Source organism: Podarcis bocagei, assembly GCF_964188305.1.
Source record: "Podarcis bocagei genome assembly, chromosome: 3".
Lineage (NCBI taxonomy): Eukaryota > Metazoa > Chordata > Lepidosauria > Squamata > Lacertidae > Podarcis > Podarcis bocagei.
In genome coordinates, this window is record NC_138127.1 from 53,512,638 (window position 1) to 53,539,385 (window position 26,748).

The following is a 26,748-nucleotide window of genomic DNA, read 5'->3' on the forward strand; positions in this document are numbered from 1 at the left end:
GCCGACGGCAAACCACGCCCTCCCTTGCCCGGAAAGTTTCCGCTTCCGGTCACGAGGCCGGCAACTTCCGGAAACAAACGAACCGGCCCCGCGTCCAGCATAGAGATAAAACAAGAGTGGGCAATACGAACCGCCTTCACTTCGGGTTCACATTTGGACGGCGTTCTATGCCGGGTAGGAACCGCGTTGGCAAATCACGGAAGCGCTTCATTCCCGAGTCTCTTTAAGACCATGGCCAGGGAATACCCGGGTTCCAGTCCACACATACACGCACACACCGGATACGAGGCTCACTGAGTGGGCTTGTGCAGTCACTCAGCCGAGCCTACATGGCAGGGTTGTTGTGAGGATAAGGGGGGAGTGGGAATTGCAAGAGCCGCGCGTGCTGCCCCGAGCTCTACGGAGAAAAGGCGGGAGATAGAGGTAGGGAGGTAATAATGCGTGGGCTTCTTTTGCTGGTACGGGTTGTCATGTGTTCAGTTGGGCACTGTCGTGCAGGGCTTGCATTGCTAGTTCCCATTCACTGAAACGGCAGCAAAATCCGGAAAAAGCCGAAAAGATGCGACTCCCGACGGGAGGAAGGAGTCAAACGTTTCTATAAACATCATGAAATGAAACATTAGAGAGAGGTAACCCAACCAGAATGGTTGCTGGTTGCCTCCCGGTTTCTGGGCAATTAATTGAAAGGTGCTGGGATGACTGACAAACACAGGTATTTGTTTACCTGTGTTGGTTGTCAATTTTTCATTATTATTATTATTATTATTATTATTATTATTATTATTATTATTATTATTGAAACACCAGTTTAACGGCATACTAAACAGCAGGTTAAAAAATAAAGTGTGTGTTGCACCTCGCCCTACCCACAGCCAACCAAGGAGCACCTCTCCAGCAGAAGTAGAAGTAAACATGATGAGGGTAGCCAGAAGGGTGCAGCTGCCCCCCCTTATTCAAGTAAATAAATAAAAATACTTAACTAACGGAACAATCGTGTTGCAGATAACTCGGTTCTGCCCCCTAACATAAAGCCTGACCCCTATGACATAAATCCTAGCTACGCCCAGTGCTTTTTTCCTTTCTAGAAATGTGGTGCCGGGACACACCACAAAGTTGTTACAGTAGGTGCCACACTGTTTAACAAAAAGAGAGAGGTGCTGCCGGTACTGCGTACCATTGAGTACCCCCTAAAAGAGCACTGCCTATGCCCATGGAAGTAAACTATATAGTTTTTGTGCTGGGGATTGTAGTGGCATGCATAAATGCTTCAGCTGAATAAGTACTACTGTTAATGCTGCCTTGTGAATGACCAGTGTGCTTATTTTACATACATTTAACCTTTATGTAATTTTCAACATCTGGGTTTTCGTATTTCATTTTTCTCTGATATTGTTTAGATTTTTCTTTCTCCACCTTCATGTGTACCTAACAACTTAGGGATAACACTTCATGCATCTGATGGACTCTAGTTGGTGAAAGTTTCTGTCATGAGGTTAGATTCAGACTTGCCCTTGTGCAAACTGAACAGCTCCTTCTGTTGGTGGAAGGACCAAGGTCTGGAGAGGAGACATACTGGGAAAAGGTGTGTGTGTAGGATTTCCACCAATTTCTGTCTTTATTTCCTCTTGAAGCCCCAAGCCCCATCTCCACCCCTTCTTTAGTCAGAGTGTACTGTGAGCAGAGTTCCACCTATGGATTTTCCAGATCCGGCTCTGTGCTGCTCCCTAACATGGAAATTGTTTACCTGGGAGAAATAGTTAATATACTTGAGCCCTGTATATGAACTCCTATATTGGTGTGTGACTCAAAATACAACAGTATATTCTAAAATGAGTCCCTTTTCTAACTCATCCCACTGATCTGCTCTTGGGGTCAAACAGATCCTGATTAAGTCAGAGATGGGGGAAAAAATCTGATGTATTAGACAATGACTCCCATTTGAAGTATAAAATATAAAATTTTATTAATAATTATTGTTCATAGTACAGGGGTACAACTATACAGAGAGAGTGTCTGTGGTCTGTAATCACCCTTCGCTAGTGTTAATTCCTATGGGGTCTCACACATTTCCCCCTTCAACTCAAAATCTCTCAGAAGTGTGAATACAAAAAACCAATAACGAATTATTAACATGTCTTGTATATTACCTGCTGTATCAGCAAGTGTTGTTAAGAATTTTACTAGTTGTCAACACTTTAGATCCCAAGACCTTGGATATTCCTCCCCCATTCCTCAATTCACTTTAACTGGGATATATCAGAAACCATATAAAAAGTATAGGAAAGGGGAGATCAAACAGTACAAAACAATCAATCCTCTTCCATCCAGAGGATAAATGAAGCATGAAGTGGGCAGCATGTGTGATGGGGTGGGTGGGTTACAATATAGATCTTAACTTCCAGGATCTGGTTCTACTTCTAGAGTGGCACTTTTCTGCCTCCTTCCTGTTGCAGCACTGAGCCCCTAAAAAGCCACTCTTTTAGGTTGGGGATCCTCCAGAATAGCACAGGAAATGGCAAGGGGGCTAGCATGTTAACGGAGAACTAGTGAAATTAAGGACCCCCCTGGTTTGAGTGAGTAGAAGCACCTTTTGCTAATACAACTGCATCTATGGATTCAGGTTTATGCCCCAAATGCCTAGTACCGTATTTTTCGCTCTATAAGACGCACCAGACCACAAGACGCACCTAGTTTTTGGAGGAGGAAAACAAGAAAAAAAATATTCTGAATCTCAGAAGCCAGAACAGCAAGAGGGATCTCTGTGCAGCGAAAGCAGCAATCCCTCTTGCTGTTCTGGCTTCTGGGATAGCTGTACAGCCAGCATTCACTCCATAAGACGCACACACATTTCCCCTTACTTTTTAGGAGGGAAAAAGTGAGTCTTATAGAGCAGAAAATACAGTAAATTGCTGTCATAAGCCACAGTCCATAGAGCACCCTTACTTATAAACATTCAATAAAAAGATTAGTTGGAATAAGAAATATCAACAGCACTTAGATGAATGAGAGACATGTGTGGGCTTTTGCATGATCACAGTGTATAGATAATTTATTCCAAGCCATTTTTAAATAAAAAGTTTCATATTTATTTCATATATGTGTGGCCTCATGAAAATCCAAAATCCAGGAAGTAAATACAGTTTAAATCTATTTTCGCCTGCAAGTAGTTAAGTATAGGTAGGCATTTGTTTGTTTTAAAGTTATTGTATAGCGCATGCACAATACGGTAATCTTTTTAGAAGTTTAATCATTGGCTGCTCAATTTTGCAAATATACCGAGAGCAATGAGATTATGTTACCGTCTAAAACATTGCCAATACTGCATCAATTTCATAAAACAGATTGAGGTATGCAAAAGTGGCACGAAAAAACTCTGGCTGTTTTTGCAGCCACAGGAGTTTGACACCAACAACCTGCATGGGTTTTTTTAATAAAAAACAAACCGGCAAAAGGCATATATATCCTGTGTATTTAAAATATACATCTACTCCTAGGAAGAACATTTGGAGTGTTGTATGGTGAGTCTACTGACCCCTTAAGAAGGACATAGACTGAAATGTTAACACAGTCTCATTGCAATAGCACACTAACCAATTTCTGAAAAGTTTGTTTAAATGCTATACATTCCCCCCCTCCCCCAAATACAGGTACTATGAAATCCAATGCTAGAATTCAGGGTGATGTTTTCGGGCCCTTATAGTTTTTATCAAGTTTCCTCAGAAGATAAATTCTGTCAAACTGACAACTCGCCTACTGTATTAAAAGTATCTTATAAAGATAGCTTCTGATTAACAGGTCACCATCAAATAGTAACATCAAAATATGAAGTCTAAATATTGAAAGTTGTATACATGCAGTATTCTCTAATTACATAGTACCTAGTTGTGTGCACCAGAGATAATTGTGTTTCAAACACTGTAACAAACCTGAATTCACACCATATATATACAGGAAGGGTGCTATATATTCAGAGTACCATAGTAAATATGACGTTAACTGTGGTGCTCTTGATATGCAATACCACAGTTAAATCAATTCTGGTTAGGAAAAAAACCACATATCTTACATTTATTTCGTTCACAATGAGAATTTCACAGTAGGAGGAGGCATTTCTCTGTCAGTTCCACTCCCCTTGTCCATTCCCACCCCCCTTTAGGGAAAAAAAATCTGTCTTTGTAAACATCTTCAAAGGTATTATTCTATCAATATATCTTTAAAATTTATTCATAATGGTAAATAACTAACCAACATGAATAAAGTATATCATAACACAATAACACTTTTCAGACAAAACAGATATTTATTAAAAGAATGTCCTTTATAAATAATTCATCTTGCATTTTAAACTACAGTTTCATAAACAACAATATTTAAAAGTGCTGATTATGGTAGGATAGTCAGCAACGCCAGTGTAAACAGACCTTTTATGTTTTCTGCTTTGCAGAATTTCCTCTTATTTATTTATTTATTCTCTCCTCTTTTTTTAAAACTCCCATTTTGTCAAACACTACCACAGTTATCCAAAGAGTTGCATAGGGAATAAAGAATAGCCCTTTAAAGTCATTATCTCCTGAATTCTATATAAATTACAAAAAAACCAAATGAGCTTAAGAAAATGAGCAGCTAAATTGCCTGCGTCTCCCTCCCTCCCTCCCACCTAAAAGTTCTACAGATTTCAAGTAAAATAATAAGCAAAAATTCCCCACGTCTGCCCTTTGACATGTGTTCAATAAATTAAAAATGAAGAGGTAGCAAAGGAAAGAGAGGAAGAAAGAAAAAAAGAAAGAAAAACAGAAAGAAAGATCATTTTGGAAACATATGAATGGCCCAATCACCAGCAAAAAGGGATTTAGGAAGGGGGTATTTAGGGTACTCTGATATTCTGCTGGCATGGATAAAAGGACTTCTGGTGCAGATGTTTAGGACTGGGGTAGGACTATCCAGCTCTGAAAGTTATTCTGCACCAATCAGTACCTATGCCGGCAGAGAGTCATTTTGGCCACTGCAATGGAGCTTCTGAGGACATCCTATTCAGCACAGCCCTGGGTCAAATGTCACCTAAAGATGGGAGGGGGGCTGCACCTCAGCATGCCTGGTGGCCCTTCAGAGATGTTGCCCTTTAGGAATAGCTTGCAGACAAGAGGCCAACATTTGAGAACCAAAGTCTACTCAGTTAACACCACAGTGAGGTTTATTTTAAACGAGGGCCAACCACGTCAACTGGCTGACATTAAGGGAGAAGCATCACTGAGGTTTTGGATGGTCAAAAAAACCCAAAACAAAACTCTTCAAAACCCTATGGCCTGCTTTAAAAAAGTTCCTCAAAGGAAATATGTCAACACGCACCACTGGTTTGAACAGCTGTGAAAATGTGTGGTGTTTTCTTTCAATTTTTAGATTAGATATTTATTCGCAAGGTCCAAGAACATATTTAAATCAGGAAAGTTTATTTTTTTAAAAAAACCACATTAAGCAGCTACCTACAAAACTAAACTAGCAGCAAAGGGAGTGTGTATATTCCCCCCCCCCCCAGGAATCTCGACCATTGCACAAAAGCAATGAATGGGAGTTCCACAAAAGCCCCATTACTCACTGCCTGAGCTCACGTTCAGTCCAGAGTGGCTTGTGCAAAAAGATGGCCCAAGTAAACTGAGCTTAAGGTGGCTGAACTACTTTGTTCCCTCTTTCATTCTAGTGCTTAAAAGAAGTCCTTTTGTTTGTCTGATTTTGTTTTTGAACAAATAACAAAGATAATAGAACACCCACCGATCTCATTCTTGGGCCACTTTTTTTAAAAAAATTAATATTTATTTAAATCTCTGTAAACTTTTTCTACTCCACAACAAATCCTTCAAAATTAGGCAGGTCAGAAGATAGTCTTCTTCAGCCTTTTTTTTTTTTTAATAACAATTTGGTTTCAGTTTCTGGAAAACACATGAACATTCCATTTCATATGATAACACTTTTTAGAAAAAAATAACTGACAGACAAATAGTAGTCCTCAGTGTGGACTGAAATGCTACATCTAGGCATTTTTCCCTTTAAAAAATTTAAACTTTTTAATTAAAAAAGGTAACTTATCAACCATGGTTGTGTGTATGCATTAATTTTTTTTGTTTTCTGGGTTTTTGTTTTGTTTTGCTGAATTACATAACATTACACAGCAGCGTGAGATAACTGGATAGCCAGTCTTTAATAAATCTGTTACATTATCCGACATCTGAAATGTACATTGATTATCTGTTCTTATAACAATTAAAAACAATGTCAGCGCATATACTATGTAACCCCAACATGGATCCCTTCATGTAATTGTGCTTTGTTTATGTTTATTTTTTTTGACATTTTGAACTCTGCAATGAAAATGCCACAATTATGGCAGTCAACAAGAGGAACCCCTTGTTTTGAATTTTTAAATTAATGATAAATAACACACACATGCTCCATCTCTCTCTCCATCTTACACAGAAAGCTTGTCTGTCTTCCATAGCAATGGATTTTCCTCCACAGAGCGCTTGGAATAACATTGCTACACTTCAGGGCTAGTTTCTGACAGTGTTCGCATATGTTGTTTAAAAATGCAAGTTGCTTTTCGGCCTGTTCCGAGGATTCCTGTGTGTACTGTAAGACCATATTGCACAAAATGTTATTAAATACCGATATAATTTATGTTGTTGGATTAAATATTGCAACAACAAAGTGGTAAATGAAGCAGTTTTTGCTTTGCACATGCTGTGTGAGGGTACACAAGGAAATACTTCATAAAACGACACGCATGTCATTGCAATCTCAACTGCAGCTGTGAAAAGTGTGTGAAACGAGTGGTTATTTAGCAAATCTACTCTTTCCCCCTTCCAAACTCAAGCATGAAGGACCTTGGTAAAATGTAGACAAAGACCATTGCGTGTATTTGTTTTCTTCACAGTAGCCTGAGTAGTGCTAAACTGTAGTTCTCCAGGAACTCAGTTCCAGATGTTAGTAAACTACTAAGGTGAAGACAGATGGAATACAAAAAGAGAGCTTGTAGCATGTCTCTCAGCTGTGGGGTGAACCTGGCTTCCTCTCAGCCTCACAAGCGAAAAGACAGACGTAGACATGCCAGCAAAGTAAAGCTTGGCTCAGCTGTCAGTCTTGCTCCCCCCCCTCCATTTAATCCACCTTTTCTCTCTCTCTTTTTAAAAAAGCACAGCGTTCAATCTGCTCATTTGTCACCTTATTCATTGAAAAAGGATACGTTTCTTAAAGTGCAAAACTGCTCCAGCTATTGCGGGGGAGGTTTTTCGGGGGGTGGGCTCTGCAAATCAGCACCGTGCACAGCCAGACTCTGCTTCAAAGGTGCAGAACTGGTCCCCCCCCCCAGAGGTTGACGTGGGAGAAGAAAGGTACGTTTTGGATTGAATGCAGCAAGGGTGCTTCCAGAGCAGCCCCGCCACTCTAAAAATGCTTCTTCTGTCTTCATCCTAATAGTATCTCCACCCTCACCCCACCCCAAAAGCTAAATCAGGATTTCAGCCCCTCTCAAATAGATCTAAGTTTCAGAAGTAGAGCCCACAGTACTTTCGACAAGAGACTTATAAATCTGAGAGTTCAAAAACCTTGGGAAAGAGTCTCTGTGCATTAACGTATAGATCTGAAGTTGAGCGTCTTCGTACATATGCGGATTGGGATCCAACAAATTTCTGTTGATCACTTCTCGCACCCGTGAGTCTAGACTAACCTAAAGAGAAGAGGAAGAGAAGTTGATCAAGCCCTCACTCAAGAAAGGTATACAGATCTCACTTTAAGGCTTCAGTCTTACTCAATCGCCGTTGCACCCAACTGGATCTTGCCTACATGGAAGGACTGTCATAAGCCCTTTGACATCTTTATCAGTTGTATGATTGATATGAAATGTGCTGTGTTTCTTTAAATCAATGCAAATGAAAATGGAATGATACAAACCTATGCATTTTTGCCTGAACTACTGAGTCATTGGCCTGGGTGGAAAAGCATAGACATAGGACCATTTCAGGTATTTATTTATCTGTTCCATACATTGTTAGTCCAGTTTGGTTGCAAAGCAAGCCCGACCCTCTGCCTCAACCTTTCCCAGGACTCTCTCCATTGTCAGGCATAATGCCTGCTTTGCACTATCACTTTGCTGAACAACTGCTGCCATGTTGTTTTCACTTCCCATTGTTAGAGAGCATTACAGCAAAGAGTTTATCAATTATGGCGCCTTTACACACCACTTGTGAAGGAGTTTACTTCATGCTTTCTAACCTAAAGGCAACTGCAAGCCTTTATGGCAGGGGTTTGGAACTTTTCCCTTTGTTTTTGTAGACTGCATTCCAGCTGCACAAATCATATTCTCCATTCTTCACCCAACAAGCAAGGGGAATTATCATAGTTCAGGCCAGTTAAAACACTCAAGGGGAATGCACAGCAGAGCAGATGAAGGGCATGGCCCTCAGAGAATTCCAAGGGCCAGAGAGAACAAGGGGCCTGGGGCCACATTTGACCCCAAGCTTGTATGCCAATTTGGAATTTATGGTATTACCTCTTTGGGTGAAAGTATAGAAATGTAGTCTTCGTATATAAGCCTTGCCTTTTCTTCAACAATTTCTTTGTTCTGTTCCTTCTTCAGGTCTTCACATGCTAGCCAGAACAGCAAGTTTTCTTCGCTATATTCTGTTCGAAGAAATTCTCTGAAAATATTCCTACCGGCTGGTGTTTTCATCATCTTGTCAAAATTTTGAGCCCAAGACAGGATTTCATCTTCTGTAGGGTTTTGGCTGCAAAACAGCAAACAAACAATGACAAGAGCAACAACAACGAAAAGTTATTCAGGGTTTCTAATTCTAAAAGCTAGCAGTCAAACAATTCAAATTTAGAAAGAGATGACAGAAGTAGGTTGTCAGGTTATGTACAGGAGTCAGAGATGAGTGCTGGGATTGGGGACAGAGATTTTGTCTCCCATGGAAATCCAAATACAAATCTTATCCTAATCCCAAAGCGCAGACCTCAAACTGACAAGTCAGCAAGCGTGGATGGAGAGCAGGTGCATGCCCCCCCTGGCATGCATTTACACTCCCACACACCATACACCCTCTCCAATGAAAGCTTCACTCTTTGACTTGAGTTGGCCAGAGGGGAAACATGAGACGTGTGAATTAATTCTAAAAAGGATATTAAAATTTTTTCTATAAGCAAAATGGCTGTGCAATGGATTATTAAAACCTTTCTTCAACTTATAAAGACCAGAAATATGGGATACCATTCTTTGAAACTAATGAATGCTATGTTATGAAAAATCATTCTTGTCCACAAGATGGCATTGCCTTGAAGTGGAAAGGGAAGAAAAAAGTTAGACTGAAAACCATGAAGGCAATTTTGTAAAGTCTCAGATCTTGAATTGGTGCAATAGTTTAACTTAACAACAACAACAACAACAGTAAGCTCCAATACTCTTATTTTTGTAATTTATAGCATGTAGTAAGGTTATCAATAAGACAGGATTAGGCCAATAACTTGAACTAATATAAAAAGGGAGGAGCAGCAGTGTAATGTCAGAAATGAATTGATTCTGTAAAGGGAGGCAAATGAAAGGGGATAGGGAGGCTAATGAAAAACCAATGAAAGGAAAAACTGGGGCAAAAGAAAAAGAACATTGTGTGCATGTGAATTCTGTATAGGTCAACACTGGCTCCAGCCACACCTATCACTAACCACACCCACTAGATCCAAAAGCTCACACACTGCCACTTGGGGCCTAGAAGGCTGTCTGCTCCTAGTGTAGACAACACTGAGTTAGATAGATTAATGGTCTGACTCAGTATAAGGTAGCACGTATGCCTGAAAGGTAACTACATCAGTGTAATTGTGACATGGGTATGTGTCTGATGACAGAACAAGGGATGAACTTCCCTGCTCTTCCAGAACCTCAGCTGAGTGTTGTCAGTTGTGTGAATCCTCAATGGATGATGCAACAGAGAGACCCAGCTCAGATGACCATTAAAATTTCAACTGTGCCTTCCTGAGCCTTCCACTTGCATTAATTAAAAGATCTGGTTTCTGAGATTTCAGTAGGAATTGCCCCCACGCTTGCCAGCATGTTTCTACAACCTGTTAGTTAACAAACTAACAGCCTGTTACTTAACTAACAAGCAACCTGTTAGTTTCACAATCTGTTATGTATCAGACCATTGTAACTAACATTGGTTATAACTATCCACAGTTCTCTAGGTTCATACATAACATGGAACTGTGGTTTATTCAACAGCGAAAGTGAAAGCTTTCACTCCCCTTTTATTGCACAAGGAGGAGAGAGGACAAAAACACACACAAGCCCATACCTGTAAGCAGTTTACATAAGAGTATAAAATATGCATTAAAATAATGCTAAAAACAGATATTAAGAACAGCAAGTAATTATACTAATTATCAGAAACTGATAAACAGTTTTAAAAACATACATAATAAAATTAACAGTGACTTACTAAACTGTAAGAAGGCATAGAAGTATGGATGAATAAGAATGCCAATAGTTTGGTAGCAGAGCTCAGGGCTCCATATAGTTATTTGCTTCTCACCATGACAAGCAAAAGCAAAATAAATTACGCAAAAGAGTCAGTGTGCAAAATTTATTCAATTTCCTAATTTATATATGATGATGAGTTCAGCTTTTCTTGGCACAGAATTTGTATGTCCATAACACAGGAGTTTTAACACACACTTATTTTTGCATGGAGCATGCACAGCCCTGAATCTAATTCTGCTTCTTACAGTTATTTCTCTGCACAGAAAAAAATGCATTATTATTCATTGATATGCTGACAGAAACGAGAAAGCATGCCTGATTTTATTTTATTTATACCACAACTATGCATCAGCAATGCTCCTTTGCTGTTATATTACATGAAGACTGGATTGAAACTCAAATTTCTGGTTGTTGCTTTTGTATGAATTACAGGAAAGCACACACAGTGAAGCAACTAACAGTGCAATCCTGTAGATGTTTACTCAGAAGTAAGCCACAACAAAGTAGTTCCATTAGGTTACCAGATGTCCCCGGATTTACAAATCAGTCCCCATATAAAATCCATTGAAGTTGAAAAGTGTCCCTGGATTCATTGAAAAAAATCTGGTAACCTTATTCTGGCTACACAATGAAACTTCCCTCCCTTCTACTCATTTCTTCCCCAACTTGTTCTGTGTTTTTCCCAACCGTCCAGAGCAGATTTGGGAAGAGGGGAGGGAAGGAAGTTCCATGGCACAAACAGAGATCTTTGTGCTAAGGTAGCCATTGATACCGCCCATTGAGTTCAGTGGGACTTAGTTCCAAGTATGTGTGCAGAAGATTGTGACCATCTTAGTTTATGGTAAGAGGCAAATAGAGAAGACAAACAGCAAACTTACCACTCTTCTATGACTTGAATACTCTCCATTTTAGTTGTGTGTGTCGGCCTTCCTGTACTGTCCCCTCTATCTTCATTCCTAACAGTGAGGCTGCAATGTAGTACAACACTTTATTTTGTCTAGAGAGAATTAATTTAAAACAATGAATATACAATATATAAAACAACACTGAGGTTTAACGTGAACCCGCATTCTTAAAGGAGACATTGTCTTGGTGGCAAATGCAGGCCACCATTGGAATACCCATCATGAAAAGAGATTCCCCTGACCTTGTAAGACTCCTCCATCTCCTCTACTCAAAGGAACACCAAGGGAGACAGATTGTAAATTTAATATCAACACCTCAATTGTAACTTTTGTAATCTTTATTTGTTTCAGTGATTAAGTCCTGACAATAAACTGACTCTCTCTGTATTTTAATATTTGGAACACATATGTGAAAAGAACAGAACAGAAAAGAAAAGAAGAAAGAAAAGAACAAAGAAAAGATGTTCCATATTGTCATTATTTAAAAGGCCCAACAGTTGTTATTTTCATAAATAAGTATTTAAAGCCAGACATACTGTATCTGTATGGCATCTACGCAGGGGCAGCCTGCCCCGTTTTGCCATCTGAGGTGAAACAGGAAGGTGTCACCTCCACCCGGCCGAAACGTCACCTTCCAGAATTGTGTTGCTTCTGGTGAGATCTTGTGAGATCTCGCTGGGAGCTGCTGCCACACAATTCTGGAGCATAGCTGCCAGGCTCCACAATTGGCCTCCTTCTACCTGTGCGACAACGGGCAGGGAGGAGGAGGCAGAGCAGGGCCACAGGATTTTTTTTGGGGGGGCAGCCCCCTCCTTGAATTTTTTGGGAGGCTGAAGAGCCCTCCGTCCCCAATACTTGGTGCACCTGCCTGGTTTAAACTGGGGCACAATCCAGCAAATCTGGTACTGCTACTATGCAACATCTATTTATTTCAACTAGAGCCATTAATGTTCAGCATATATCTTTAAGAAGTCATATTATCATTCACAATGTAATCGGGTGTAAAAACATATCTATGTACAACAGTATGCCCTAGCACTACTGGGAGCTTGTCTTATGATGATTGATGACATTGTCCAGAGAGTTAATCCAAACTATACATCATCTTCAATGAATAAAACATAGGTATTGAGCCTCCAGCCATAGTTTTAATACTAAGGTGCAAGGAATACTCCTCGGCTGTGAGTTCAATATGTACCACTGTGATAAATGGCACTTTGGCCAGTAATCTCTTCAAGCCAATAAAAGCATGTTTGCTTTCCAGCAAAAAAATCAAAATCAAATCTACTTCCAATTACTAGATGCAGAGAACAATGTAAATTTCTGCACCCAAAGACCTGTTTCTCTCTTTTATAATGCTTAATGGATAGTAATGGGGGATTTTTTTTTCTCCTACAAAAATATTTGCTGTGAAATAATATTTGCTTCCCAAATTTGTATGTTAGGTTTCTATGACTATGCTTAAGATCCCTAATAGGTGTATTATTCACAACAAAACAGTAGGTATACAGTAAGCTAATTTATAGTTGCCACTAGGCAAAAAATGGAGTTTGGAATAGTTTCTGCTTGAGCTTCTCTGGATTTCTAAGGGAAACAAAGACTAGATATCCCCCCCCCCCCATGGGGCTGCTCACAGCCCTAACCAGGACCCACAGAAAGCATTCATGTAGGTTGTTAGTAAAGTTATTCTGTGGGCACCATCTGATTCTCTACAGCACTGGAGTCAAGGGCTGTTGAAGAAACTCTCCATACAGAGGATAAAACTGGGAAAACCTGGCACTAGTGGATCCATGCAATTTTACTTAAAGCAAAAAGTTGATTTTTTTGAGATTTCATCAGGGGAACCACCTGAAGCCTTGACAGAACCAAAATGATTTTCAATAAGGATAGTTATAGTTCTAGAATTGTGGCCAGCCATGCCCCCCCCCAGTAATCCACGTTTATGGTTAATGGGTCACCTGACTAGTAAATTAGAAATGGCAGCCACCATTTTCGATAACACTGTGAGGCTTCAAAATTATGACTTCTGCTCTTGGTGAAAAAATTAGTGAAATCTTCTACCTGTCTTATTAAGTTTACTGGGACTTAATTTCAGAGTCCCAGGTAAGTGTGCACTGGATTTCAGCCTTACAGTACCAGCCATTTGCAGCACATGCCAATCATCCTAAGCAGTGTAGAATAGTCAGCTATAAACACTGAAAGCTCAGTTTAAGAGTAATGAATGAATCCTAAAATATCTTGGTGAACAGCTTTGTGCCTTTCAAGTGTCCCTGCTGAACACAGAGCATACTTTTTGAGGGGTATGTAAATGTTTGAGGGGTATAAGCCCACTAGTCTGGCTTAGCACTAATATTCATTCATGTGTACCCAGTGTTTCTAAGAAACTGAGCAGGGTTATAATGTTGCCCTTGGGAAACAGAGTGTGCCTTTCCATAATTACTTAACCCTTTTGTAGCATGAATTGTATGCTAAAAACTGAAACGAGGGGGCCAGAAATCCCCTTCCCCCCAATGTGTCAGTTTCCGAGCATATTTCTGTCTTACAGGCACTATAAGAATACTACTATGTCATTGGTCTTTGGTCTGCAACAATGATTCAGCAGTGATTCAGTAATGCAGCAGTAACTATGATTTCAATGGAGAAGCAGAACTGTGTGTGTGTGAGAGAGAAATTTGCACCAGTTGACTTTCTGAAGACTCATAAAATGGGAAAGCGCCAATAGAACAAATAAGCCACCTGCTTTGGGAGTAAATGTTGAACATCACAAACTTGTGTTGTAGACAGTGTGATATAGTAGGCAGAGAGCATGGACTGTGGACCAGAGTTACTTAGGTACAATACTATTTAGAATCCTACTTGTGACCTTGGGCTCTCCATAGACTTTAAAGCTGCATTAGGATATCCTTGGAGGTTGTTGTGAGGATGTAATAGGGGTGGGGGGGATCATGTACTTCTCCCTCCCCAAACATATGAGCTGCTTGGAGGAAAGGTGGGACAAAATTGTGATGAAGATGTACCTGCCATCACTCACATTCATTCACACCCCCAACTGCATTCATATTAATCAGGTTCTTGCTAAGCAGCTGAATTCAGTGACTGTCTAGGTGAGCATGTGCAGGATAATAAGCAAAAGGGCCATCCCTATATATTTGCTATGCCAGCAAATATATACTTAGCATGCAGCATGCATTGCACTATGGCAACATGCTGTAACCCAGATGCTGTGTGCGCTATAATACAGTCAAATAAATGTGGCTTATAGGCAGAGATGCTGGTTGAAGTGTTTAGGGAATGCCAATCTATTACAATGGAATGATTGAAAATGGAACTTGTGAAAGTTCTTCATTTCTTATTGATTCGTATTTGGAGAAAGTTTTATTGAATGCATATAGTTGGCAGGTATGTAATCCCCACCCACTGATCTATGGCACTGCTGATAGCTCCCTGTTCCCTCTTCCGCTCTTTTCAGGTGATCCATGCTATTCTCCTTGCTGCCCATTTTAAAATGTCTGTGTATGTGCCTGCACACAAAACATAAAAATGACAGTGGTGAACAGTGGCAACGGGGAAGAAGGGACAAGTCTTGACACTAATTAAACATGCAGGGGACTGGGCAGAAGGTGGAACAGCAAGGGGAAGCGCTGAACTTGCTTTGTCAGCAGATCCTTTGAAAAATGTGTGGAAAGCTCTTGTGCCATAGGACTGAGTCAGAAGTCTTAACTATTGATTTTCCCTGAGTAAATGCACCCCCTAGAGTATTTAAAGTGTAAATACTGAACTTCAGCATGATACAGTAATAATATAAATAACATGCCTTATCTATTAGAAGGGAATACGTAGCCTCTTTTTTTTTAGCGTTATCTCTCTATCTAGAGTGTGAGCTGATTGCCTGTTTTGGGGAAAACAGAGTATCTGTGCTGGGAAAACATACAGCACTGGTCATCTTCTTGGCACTGTGGTTGTTTTCTCATCCAACAACTGGAACGTATCTATCCATGTGCAATGAATGTGACAATCCAGCCAGAGCAGGCTTCCTCAGACTTGGCCCTCCAGATGTTTTTGACCTACAACTCCCATGATCCCTAGCTAGCAGGACCAGTGGCCAGGGATGATGGGAATTGTAGTCTCAAAACATCTGGAGGGCCGAGGTTGAGGAAGCCTGAGTTAGAGGTACCATGGATGAAATTCAACATCATGCTACTATGATTCTTCCATCAGCATAAGCATTTCTGCTGATGGAACTATCTCCCCTCCCTTGATGTGCTGTTTTGGGGGTTCTCCCAACCCCACTGAGCTGAGGAAAGCAGGGGCATACAGGGGAGCAGAAATGAGCAAGCTCCATTGTGCCAGCAGGACTCGTTGCTCTGGCTCCTGCCAGTACAACTATTGAGTTGAAGCCGGCCCCACACATTTGAATCATTCCTGATCCAGAATGAAACTAAACCAGACCACGTTAGAGCAACTGTCAGATCAGTACTGTGAACATATCACAAGCCAAATGTTTATGACTAGGATGTCACTAAGTACATATTGCATTTCTCAGTGATCATGTGATTATTGCTATATGAGCTGTTCGGACACTGCCAGGCAAGTGATGAAAACTGGTCCACCACAATGTCCCATTTAAGTATGTGACTGTGGCCATTTTAATACAGGTAAGTGGCCATCCATAATGTTTGCTCCAACCAACTGCAAGTTGAATCATGTAAAGTGGAACATAAAGTGCACCAGGGGAGGTTTAAAACATACTTTGGAGAGGGCACTTTGGAATCAACTAACATCTGGAAACAGAAATGATGGGATGAATCCCTCCATGCGAATGAACATTATAGGAGAAGCAAAAATGAAGGTAAGAGGTACAAATAGAATTCCATGAAGCCAAATTGTGAAAATGAAGAAAAGGGGAGAGAGACAAGGAGACACGATGCACATTCTGTATGAAAGGATGCCTAAGCACATCAGTAGGGCCTCCACATGGATGAATATTTATATTCTGCCAGATTTTTAAAGGCTGTTTATCTTCTTTGCCTTCTGTCTTAAGAAAGAGTAGGGCTGCTTTTTAATTGAAGGATTCCACAACATCTTGGTTTTAAGTAAGGAGACAGTCTTGAAAGAGTTGCTTAATTCTTTGGAGTCCAGAGATAGTGCTTGAGTTCTGTTTAAAAATCCCAGACACTTATTCCTGGTGCAACTGACATTTTAAGCTGATTTGGAATGATACATAGTTGGAAGATAAACCCTCTGCAAGCAGGAAATTATTCTGTGAGCTAATATATCAGCCAGAAGTTATATCTTTCATCCTCCACTATAGGGGGTGAAGGGGATATTTTTTTTTTTTATAATTCCATTATCAAAACATTGGCAGTGTTTGCATGTTGCAGAAAATCTTAGAGGATTATTGTGAATGCACAGAAGGCTCCCAGCTCACTCCTTCCCCCTAATTAATGGGAGCAACAGACCATGATCCCTCATGTGTCATTACACCTGAACTGGGGATCATGGTTCCTTCACTTCAAACAAACCATAAGTCAGGGTTGGCCCAATGTGAACTGGGCCGCTGAGTTAGATTCAGTCACTAAAGTCAGAACTTTCAGATGTGTCTTCGGAAACTCAAAACAAGAGTTTTATTTTGATGCTTGGTCTAATTCCCAACTCTCTTACCTGCTGCTTTTTATTTATAGAGTTTCACTGGCAAGACTAACCCAAGACAATCTGCTGCCTGAGGCTTCCCACCAAGTCAAGGTGCAAAATATCCAAAGCCAACCAAGTTATTTTGGGACCTATGGCAGAAAACCCCGCAAGCACTTGTTCCCTTCCCTAACCCCAGTTTATTGACCCCCATCCAGATGTCTGTCCAAAACCTTCACAGCCTCTCCTGGTTCCAATGGAATGGAAAAATAGAGCTGTGTGTCATCAGCATATTGATGACACCGTGCTCCAAATCCCCAGATGTCAGCTCCCAACGATTTCATATAGGTGTCAAATAGCAAAGGAGACAGCTTGGGCTCTTGAGGGATCTCACAGGTCCAAAGCCATGAAGCTGAGCAACCATCGCCTAGTACGACTTTCTGGTAGCGACCCTGCAGGTAGGAGCAGAACCCCTGTAAGATAGTACCACCACCTTCCTCAGTTGCTCCTGAAGAACACCATTGGCAACGGTGTCAAAAGCCCCTGAGACGTGAAGAGAACCAACAGGGTAGCACTCTCATTGCCTCTCTCCCAATACCAATGAGTTCAATGTCATTACCTGCTAACTGCTGCCCATCACACCACTCATAAAGGTGCAAGGACAGTAGCTGAATTTCCTAGTAGGGGATTAAACAGGTATTCTTGGTCTCCAACGATGCCAACATGCCAACCTCACTAAAATGACAACATGAAATCCCTCCAAACCATCTTGCAATATGCCCATGAAGTCAGAAAAATCAAAATTCCCCAGTCCTTATCAAACTGAAGAGACTAATATATTTATTATTTTCAGTGAGCACAATTACACTGTTTCAAGTAAGCTCCCTGAAAACAGTTTCTTGACTGCAATCATTTTCCGTTTGAAGGGTAAATATTTGATAGGAGGGGTGAGCTGGATCCCGTCAAAGCACACCACACCCAAGCTGCTGCTGGTCGTTCAACTGAAAGAAGACTTAAGTTGGTTCTATACATAGCAGCCAGGAACCATGCCTGAGAAAACATCACTTCCATATACACAGGTGGCTATTCTTTGTAGATATGAGTTTTGCATAGTTCCTGAGCTGAGCAGAGAGTGTACCAAGATGATGTCACCCCTGTTAGGCAAATGCAGTCTATACAAGCTCATAGGAACTTACTGACAGATGACACATTGTTGGTCTGCGCTGGCAAAGCACATTATCTTCACAGTTTCTAGCAATGGATTTTTTTTTTTGAAAAATAGGGGAAATCATGCCAATGCTGTGTCTGTCTTATGGACTTGAGTTTCACTGCAGTCTTCTGAATAAAAGAGAGTAAAACGAAATGAAATGTAGGTCACAGCCACACCATACATCTAATGCACATCTAAAGCACATGGCGTCCTACAAAGGATCCTAGGAACTGTAGTTTAAGGGTGCTGAGAACTGTAACTCTGTAAAGGATACTTTTGTATGTGTGGATATATCACATTTATACTTGGTACTCTAGTTGTTGAATAAAGACATATGAAAGGATTGACAACCTTAACCCTGGCATCTCTGCCACTGTTTCCTGTCCCTTCAGTTGACCCTTATACTGTTTTGTAATTGTTTATGTCCTGAGGTGAACTTGTCTTAATTTCACATAATGCACCTTGACATTCAAAACAGTGTGAAGTCTTATGGGAAAGAGAACTGCATCTTGTGGGGAGGGGTGTCCAATTTAAGAAGCCAAAAGGACACTGAGGTTTTGTTTCTTTCCCACATCTTGCATCCTGAGCAGTTTTGTAGCAGACTATTTTTTTTTTTTTTTTGCATGGGGCTTTCTTTGGGACAAAACACAAAATCTTTCCTCACACAACAATTTAAGTGATACTAGGTGTGAGAAAGAAAACTCTAGGTGTGCAGAGCAGGCTGTGTTCAGAGCTTGACTACATAGACCAAAGGAAAAGGCAAGTTACAGCATTTCCATCTCTGCCTTCTAATAAGGCTAAACAGTGTTATCATACACACTCACTGTACATTTTTACACATGTATACTCAGAAGTATGTACCACTGAGGTCAATGAAACATCTTCCCAGGTAAGTGGGCATAGGGTTACAGTCTCCATCACTCTTCTGCATGCTTCCAACAAAGGCTTCTCTGTTTACTGAATTGTAGATACCTGCTCTACAGACCCTGTCTGTCCCATAACCTCATTATGTCACTACTAACACCTGGCAACTTCTCTTGATGCAACCCAGGTGTACCATATCCCTAGGGATTAATGAAGAGAATGCAGCTAGCTCATCAAGCCCACCATTGGCTGCCAGCTAAGTAGGGTGGCCATGTGTCCTACTTTATAGAGGATGGTCCCCTCTAGTTGAAGGATTACCAGAGGACAGACCTCCATTTGAAGGTGTCTTCTGTTTGATGGGCTGCCAGGCCAAGTCACAGACATAGGGCAATAAGTAGGGAGAAGGATACCCTGACATTGCCCAGCAGTGGTGAGCAACTGGACAGCAGACTGAGCAGGTACAATGGACTAAGCACAGGGCACATATTTGCATATAATTCACATTAGCTAATGCATAGGCATATTTAAAAATAATTATATAAATCAATGCAAATTATATGCAAATCTATGCCCTGTACTGGCTGGAGGACACTAGGTTGGTGGAGGCTGTTCTACCGCTATGATCTCTGCAGCTGGCCAGGTGGTTGTTCTAAAATCCTCAAAAGCTGGTGTCCTCCCCCCAGGGAAAGGATTTAAGATATTGTCAGGGAGGCACAAGTGCTAGAACTTGGGAAAGAATAAGCAGCTCCTCCGGGCTGCAGGCTCCTGAAAAATTTACTCCCTTGATTGTAAATGCAACTGATAAGGTCAATAATTCAGTGCTGGAGGATGAATCAATGCAAAATCTTTATGTAGCGGAGAGCAGAACTACCAAGCTTCAAACCAACCCCTTGCTTAAAGATCAGAATCACTTGGCTATTAAGGAACACAAAGCAGACTCCCAGGGCCTCACAAAATAGTGTGCGAAGAAGTTATTTGCATTCAAATAGACAAACTGGAAATGTTCAGGTTAATGAACCTGCTTTGCTACTTACTGAAGATTTACTCAATGAGACATGAACAGATGATGCTACCTATCAAAGCCCTGGGTAGGCTAGACCCAGCAGGACGTAGAAACGAACCCCTGGTGGGTTGCCATATGTGACTGGTGGGTTTCACTCAGCTTGATGGGTCACAAGTTGTGTAGGCCTGCTGCTGAGGGTTTTTGTTAGTGTGAAGCTCAGTAATTTCTTCCATCCAAGTGTGGCTGAAGTAAGGCAATAGCTCTTAAGGGAGTTAAAAACTGCTTGAAGAGAAGCATTTCCTCCAATGGATCCTGCCCCCCAGCTGCCTCTGGTCAAATACATTTCACAGAGTTATTTCCCCCCTCTTCTTCAAAAACTGGTCACCAGGGGCAGAAGTGGGATGAGACCGAGAGTATATAGACCAATGAAGATCAATCCCTGTTTCAAACTGCTTTCCACTCGGAAAATCTCCACAGCTATGTGTGATAACATAGCCAGCCATCTTTATAAATAATCTGACAGCCTCAAATTTTATAGTGATAGCTACATTTAAATAACAGGAGAGAAATCTGGCTCCTAGTGTGGGATGGAGAACAAGACGCTTAATCTCTCTCTCTCTCTCTCTGTAGGTCTTTACCAAAATACATGTATAGCTGTCAGACACCTCACAAATTCACTGTAAAAATAATGACAAAAGCATGGACGCTGTGACTTTTTTTTATAACTCCAAGTTAGCTGTTAAACCCATACAAGGAAAAAATGTTCCTTTTAATAAAAAGAAATATTTGTGTAATAAGGTCAGAAGCAAGAGCTTTCAGACTATCGAGGCAAATTACAAAACCAGAAAGAAGAGGTTTCTTGCCAACAGTGACTTTTGCTGACTCTGAGTACTTTAGTGAGCAGCCTGAAGGCTTGCTGAGTTCACCTGGTTCCAGTGCTGGCTTGCTGCCATTCTGGGCCTTACACTTCCATGCCCAACTCTGACTTTTCACTTTGAAGGTCAGGAGCCAACAGCCAATTTTTGAAGAACTAAGACCTTGTATTGTACTTCACTCTATTAAAATAATGTAAAACTTTTGTTTGCTTACTTACTGGGGGGAAATGGTGGAAATACTGTCAGTTACTGAACTAATCTATCCACCTTACGTTTATGACACTGTGGCAGAAGTAAGGTTTTGAGCTTTGGTATGGTTTCATGATGGGTGGTGTGATTTAATTAGTATAGGGCATTGTCAGGGGTTCAGGAGCAGAGGCACAGGAAAGGGAGGAAACAGAGAGCGAGGGGGAGGAATCCGAAGGAAATATAAGCGATGACAGCGGCCCGAGATCTCCGAGTCTTTCCAGTGAATCGGAAGATTCACAGAAAGGGGCGCCAGTGGTCAGAGCAAGGGGGGCACCTAGGGGGACACCCCAGGAAGAAGGGACCAGAGGAGACTCAGAGAGCAGCAGTTGGAAATCGGGAGCAGCTTCCCCACCAGAGCACAGTAGGGGGGAGGGGTCGCAGGCATCGGGAGCTGGCGGCTCGCCGCAAGCGGGAAGGCAGGAGTTAGGATTGGCCACACCTCCATCGGGGAGCGAGGAAACGGTCAAGAGGAAGGTTGAAGGCTGCGCGCGCGCGCCAAGTTCAAATGCACAGGAAGGCGGCACAGTAAGCAGTCCGGATAGGGAGCCAGGTCCTAAAGCCCGCCGCAAAGAGGGAGCAGAGTCCGGGGGGTCGGCGTCTGAAGAGTCCAGGAAGGAAGAGACCACGGGGGGTAGAGGGACCCAGAGGAGGAAGGAAAGACGGAAGAGGTGGAGTAAGGCTAGAGTATTAAGTTGGTGTACAGGAGGCAGAGACTCAGACGGAGCTTCGCCGGTCTAGCTTCTAAGACGTAGAGCTGCACGCTGCGGCTTAAAATGGAAACTAACTCAATAAAGACTTTTGTACAGTACTACCGGCTAGCGTGGTCCTCTGTGAGCTGGGACCTGGAAGCAGCTCTGACAGGCATGTTCAGGGACGGGGGGGCCTAGAGTTCTATTAAAATGCAGGGTTCTTCAAATTTCAAGGCACATGTTGCAATAGGCTCTTCTGCCACCTGATGGAATTAGTATATCCTCCAACATTTCTCTGGTGAAAATAGGGATGTTCCATTCCATTATGATAATTTTACTGGGTTGCCCCAGCCACTCTGGGCAGCTTCCAACATATATTAAAACATAATAAAACACTAAACTTAAAAAACAACAACATTCCCTTCACAAGGTTGCCTTCAGATGGCTCAGGGGTTAGATAACTCCATACCCTCCAACATTTCTCCTGTGAAAACAGGGAGATCCTAAGGAAAAGTGGTACATTTCGGGATCAAATCAGAAACTGGTACGGCTTCTCTAAATCAGCAACACCCCAGAAAATAGGGACACTTGGAGGGTCTGAATTAGTGGCTTTAAAAATATTTCACAAATTCAGCTCATCAGTTGCCCCCTAAAATTATAATCCCCAAGGAAAAGGAGTTTTGTTAGTCCTAATACATTAGGAAAGTATGCCAAGCCATTACAGCAAGAATGAGGGGCTGTGGTTCTCTAGATGTTTTGTTAGATTCTCATTCCCATCAGCTCCATCCAGCATGGCCAGTGATTAGGGATGATGGGTATTTTAGTACATATCTGGAAGACCACAGGTTCCCCATCCCCAAGGTGAGATGAAGATGGTGTGACTGAAGATTCTGATGCCAAGGTCATTATTGAAACTTACTTATACAGTTGCAGTTGTTACAGCTGTAATATAACTGATGGCTTTAACCATCTCTAAAGGGTCAGCCAAGCAGGAGGTCAGTGCTGTTCTGGCTAGAGTGAATAAGAGGTTGTGAGGCTGCATAATTCGAACCAGTTGTTCTTGCTTCTCTTTAAAAAAAATGCTCACTCTGATGCTTTGTGTGGATGGAGGTGGCAGCAAGATGAGGTGTGTCTTAGATGCCAGGCATAAATTGAATACGGTGCAGATTTCTAAATATCTGAACTAAAGAAGTCTAACGGGAGAGAGTCATCTTATTTGAGGGTTTGGAGGACATATCCATATGAAAATATGGATCCAATCTGCTTCAAAGGTTGGTAAAAGAGACTTGAATGATTCTTAGGACTAGGCAAGTGCATAGTCAAATAAGTTATTTTCATTTTTAAAGAATGGACTACGGTCCTCTCTTAGACAACTAGCGATGTAATATTAATACAAATGCAGTAATTTGCCAGCTGAAATAAACAAAATTTTAAAAATATCATGCAAGGGTATTCTCACACGGTTTCTTCTGAATGTCAGTCAACACTTTATTTGCTAAAACCAAAGGTCATCATAACTTTCTTAGAATCCCATAGGCTATGCAACCACATGCATACATTTTCTTGCATTGTTTTGTGGATAGAGCTTGAGTGGAAAATGGATTGGTGGAAAGGAAAGAGATAAGGGAGGTAAAAATTCACTGTGGGTATCTCACTTCAGCATATGTTTTTACATCTCTGAGTTCCTCCCATATCCCAGCTGCACTACCTGGATGCCTTCTTATCTATTTTTTGATGGAACTGAGGGCAGGTTGGGCAATTCTCTCCCTCCCTCCCTTTTTTAGTGGGATGGGAATTCTCCACAAGAAGAGCCTGCTGGGTCAGGCCAATGGCCCATCTAGTTAAGCATTCTGTTTTCACTGTGGCCAACCAGATGCCTGTGAGAAACCCACAAGTAGGACCCAAGCAAAAGATGACTCTCCCCTTCTAAGCAACTGGTATTCAGAAGCATTAAGCCTCTGATGGTGGAGACAAAGCCCAGCAATCATGGTTAGTGGCCATTGACAACCTCCTCTATTAAAGTCCTCCAAGTTGTTGTCCATCATTGCCTCCTGTGGGAGCGAGTTGTATCAGCTTCCATTGTCCCTTAAGGCAGACAAGTATCCTTGGCTCTTCTCTCTCTCTCTCTCTTTTTTTTTTTTTTTAAAAAATGATATTTATTGGGAATTTAAAGTTACAGAAAAGAGAGAAAAAAAGAAAAGCACAGAAAAAAGGGATTAAACAATACAAATCAATACAAAGAGAATAAAAAGTACCAAACATACTATACACCAAAATCAAAAACAAGAACAAAAAAATAAATTTAAAAACAAATCCAATATTCCCATACCCTTATCTTCATTAACCTATTTCCTCGACCTCCTCACACCTCCCTTTTTTGCATTCTAATTATTAATTATCTCCGCAAATCCTTTCCATCTTTCACTGTATTCTGTCCTTTAGTTATCTTAATTTATTTTAGCCTTATCTTACCATAAAAAACCCCTAAAACTTAAAAACTTATTTATACATAACTCCTTATAACATTTCTACTAAAGCCTAATAGTTTCATTCCAAGATTTTCCTAACAGTCGTTAATTTTGCAATATTTCTCTAAATGAATTTTTAAACTTTCTGCCAATCTTCATCCACCGTCTCTTCTTCCTGGTCTCGGGTTCTGTCAGTCCTTTCTATCTGTTCCATCTAGTCCATCAACCTGGTGATCTTATGTCCGAGGCTCTTAACTCTTTTCCATGTCCCTTCTGCAGATCTTCTTCATAATTGTACCTGCACTTTACTTTGTCTTCTGCTGGTCTTGTTCTTAATTTCCTTCCTTTGTCTCTGAGGAGTAGATCTCGGGGGAACAACCTAAGAGTGTCTTTATCCCTTCTTGGCCAGTCAGCCCGTTTTCCATGGTTAGCACTAAAATCCAAAAAATATTCCAAAACATACTTCAATGCCCCTCCAAAGTTGAGTGCCTCGACCACTCCAATCTCCTCCTGGCCCAAAACCAAATCCCAAAGGTCAGAGCATCCCTGCATAGGAGGATCTGACCAACTTGCCATCTCCAGTCCCAACAGGACTCCGTCTCTCCAAGTCTGCCTCACTCCAGATTCAGTCCTCAGAAACGACAGCTTATGCTCCTGCAAGGCCGCATCTCTCTCAACTTGTATTACTTGAGGTTCAATAACAACCTCCTCCTTTGTCTTCTCCGCAACTTGCCCTGTCAGGGCAGAATCCTGGGTCAGTTGTTGAGCAGGTTCTATATCAGTGGTCACTGTTTGACCGAAATTATCAATTGCAGTAGTCATCAAATCCATCTTTGCATGAAGCTGCTCCAACAAAGCACTTGTCCTGCACAAAGCAGACACTAAGGTTTCCTGTGTCAACATTCTTATCCAAGGTCAGAGCCTGTTTCTCACGCTCTCTAATCTCTACAGCTGTAGAGTTCCCCAGGTCCACTCCAACAACAGTTCAAAAGCTCCCTCTAGAGGAAACAATTTCTATTTGTATCCATCCTTTTACAAGCAGATCCAGCAACAAAATTGCTTTCGTTTTTCAAATCTTTGTTCCTTTTTAGTGCAAAAGGAAACATTGGAATCAATATGTTTCTCTTATTTAACTATCTGTCAACATGCATTATTATTCACAGTCAATGAACTTTCCCCAAACGTCTATCTTTGACAGCCTGTTCCCAGGTTCAAGACAATAGAAATTTATCTTTCTTTACTCCCTCTCCTGCAGGCTTGAACAATTTAAGATTTCCCCCCTCTTCTCCTGCTTCCAAGGGGGGTTTGTAGTTTTAACCTATGGAAATTTAGTCCTTTACAAATGACTTTCCAGACTTTAGCTTGCGATGTCTTTGCTTCAAGCTGTTTACAAAAGCAGAAGGCGGACTTCCTGTTTAGACCTTCCCGCTCCGGTGCCAAATTACGAAGTTTAATAATCCAATTTTCCGTTCTACTCATGGGTACTTGTTTAGAGTCCAATTGTCCACAGGAAAAAAGTCAGTGCTCTCCGACAACAGCAATGCGGCTTCACTCCGTGAAAAGAGCAATCGATTCGAAGCACCGCGCCGCTCACCCCACGTCGCTCCGGATCCCCATAGTCGGGTTTCCCCATGAGTAGGGGAGGCGCTAAAGGTGCCAGCCGAATCCCAGGTCCACAGGCTTCTCCCGCCTGTGGTTTTTGATGGGTCTCCGCCTCGCCGTGGCGGTGCAGACCCTGATTTTCATGGAGCGGGTTCCTCCAGATCAGAGGAAGCCCGCCATTGCCGGTGGCGCTAACCCGGAAGTCCGCATCCTTGGCTCTTCTCTTTCCTTGGATCTTGGTATCCAGATTGAATGCAAGCCCCACCAGTCAAATACTATGTCTTTTTCTTTGTTTTTTTTAAAAAAAAGATATTAAGTAAACATGCGAAATAATCCTGGGGTAGAGCAGTTTTATGCCAAACTTGCCTGCACATAGAAAATAAGCAGGTAAGCAACCATTATTTCATGCACCCTAGCTTTCCAGAGACAAAAGGTTTTCTGACCAGGAGGAGGAGCATTCAGTCCCACTTGCACCCCCATCTGCCTCCAGAAATGGCACAGCCTCTAGGATAACCGTATCATGCTTTAAACAAAACAAAATGTGTAGATCACACTTAGTTACATTTAGAGAGGCTCTGACTAATCTTTCCTTACTTTGTGAAGGTTCACTGCAAATGAAATCTTGATTCATCAGTGAACTTACTTAACCAGCAGGAAGAAAGTTAATGAGAAGAGATGTCTGTCTTTCTACGAAATGACATTTTTGATTATTCCTTAACATCCACTCTTAGGTCTA

General features: G+C 41.4%; 1 protein-coding gene and 1 long non-coding RNA gene across 8 annotated transcripts in view; one reads left to right on the forward strand and one right to left on the reverse strand.

The window, feature by feature from the left end:
* The first annotated feature begins 41 nt into the window (after positions 1-41).
* On the forward strand, positions 42-8,784 carry LOC308583366. The gene is made up of 2 exons (XR_014006178.1): positions 42-174; positions 8,627-8,784. It is a non-coding gene; the product is annotated as an uncharacterized lncRNA (long non-coding RNA).
* RGS17 (regulator of G protein signaling 17) overlaps positions 7,351-26,748 on the reverse strand; it is a 64,904-nt gene continuing 45,506 nt past the window's right edge. For 3 of the 7 annotated variants that reach the window (XM_081187240.1, XM_081187245.1, XM_081187241.1), the window contains 3 exons: positions 11,398-11,487; positions 8,540-8,774; positions 7,351-7,717 (listed from right to left, as the gene is read on the reverse strand). In XM_081187240.1, coding sequence (XP_081043366.1) covers positions 7,529-7,717; positions 8,540-8,774; positions 11,398-11,487 — 514 coding nt within the window. In that variant the 3' untranslated portion in view covers positions 7,351-7,528. Of the gene's footprint in view, positions 7,718-8,539; positions 8,775-11,397; positions 11,517-26,748 lie in introns of all 7 variants that reach the window. The other 4 variants (XM_081187246.1, XM_081187242.1, XM_081187244.1 and 1 more) reach the window with 2 other exon arrangements.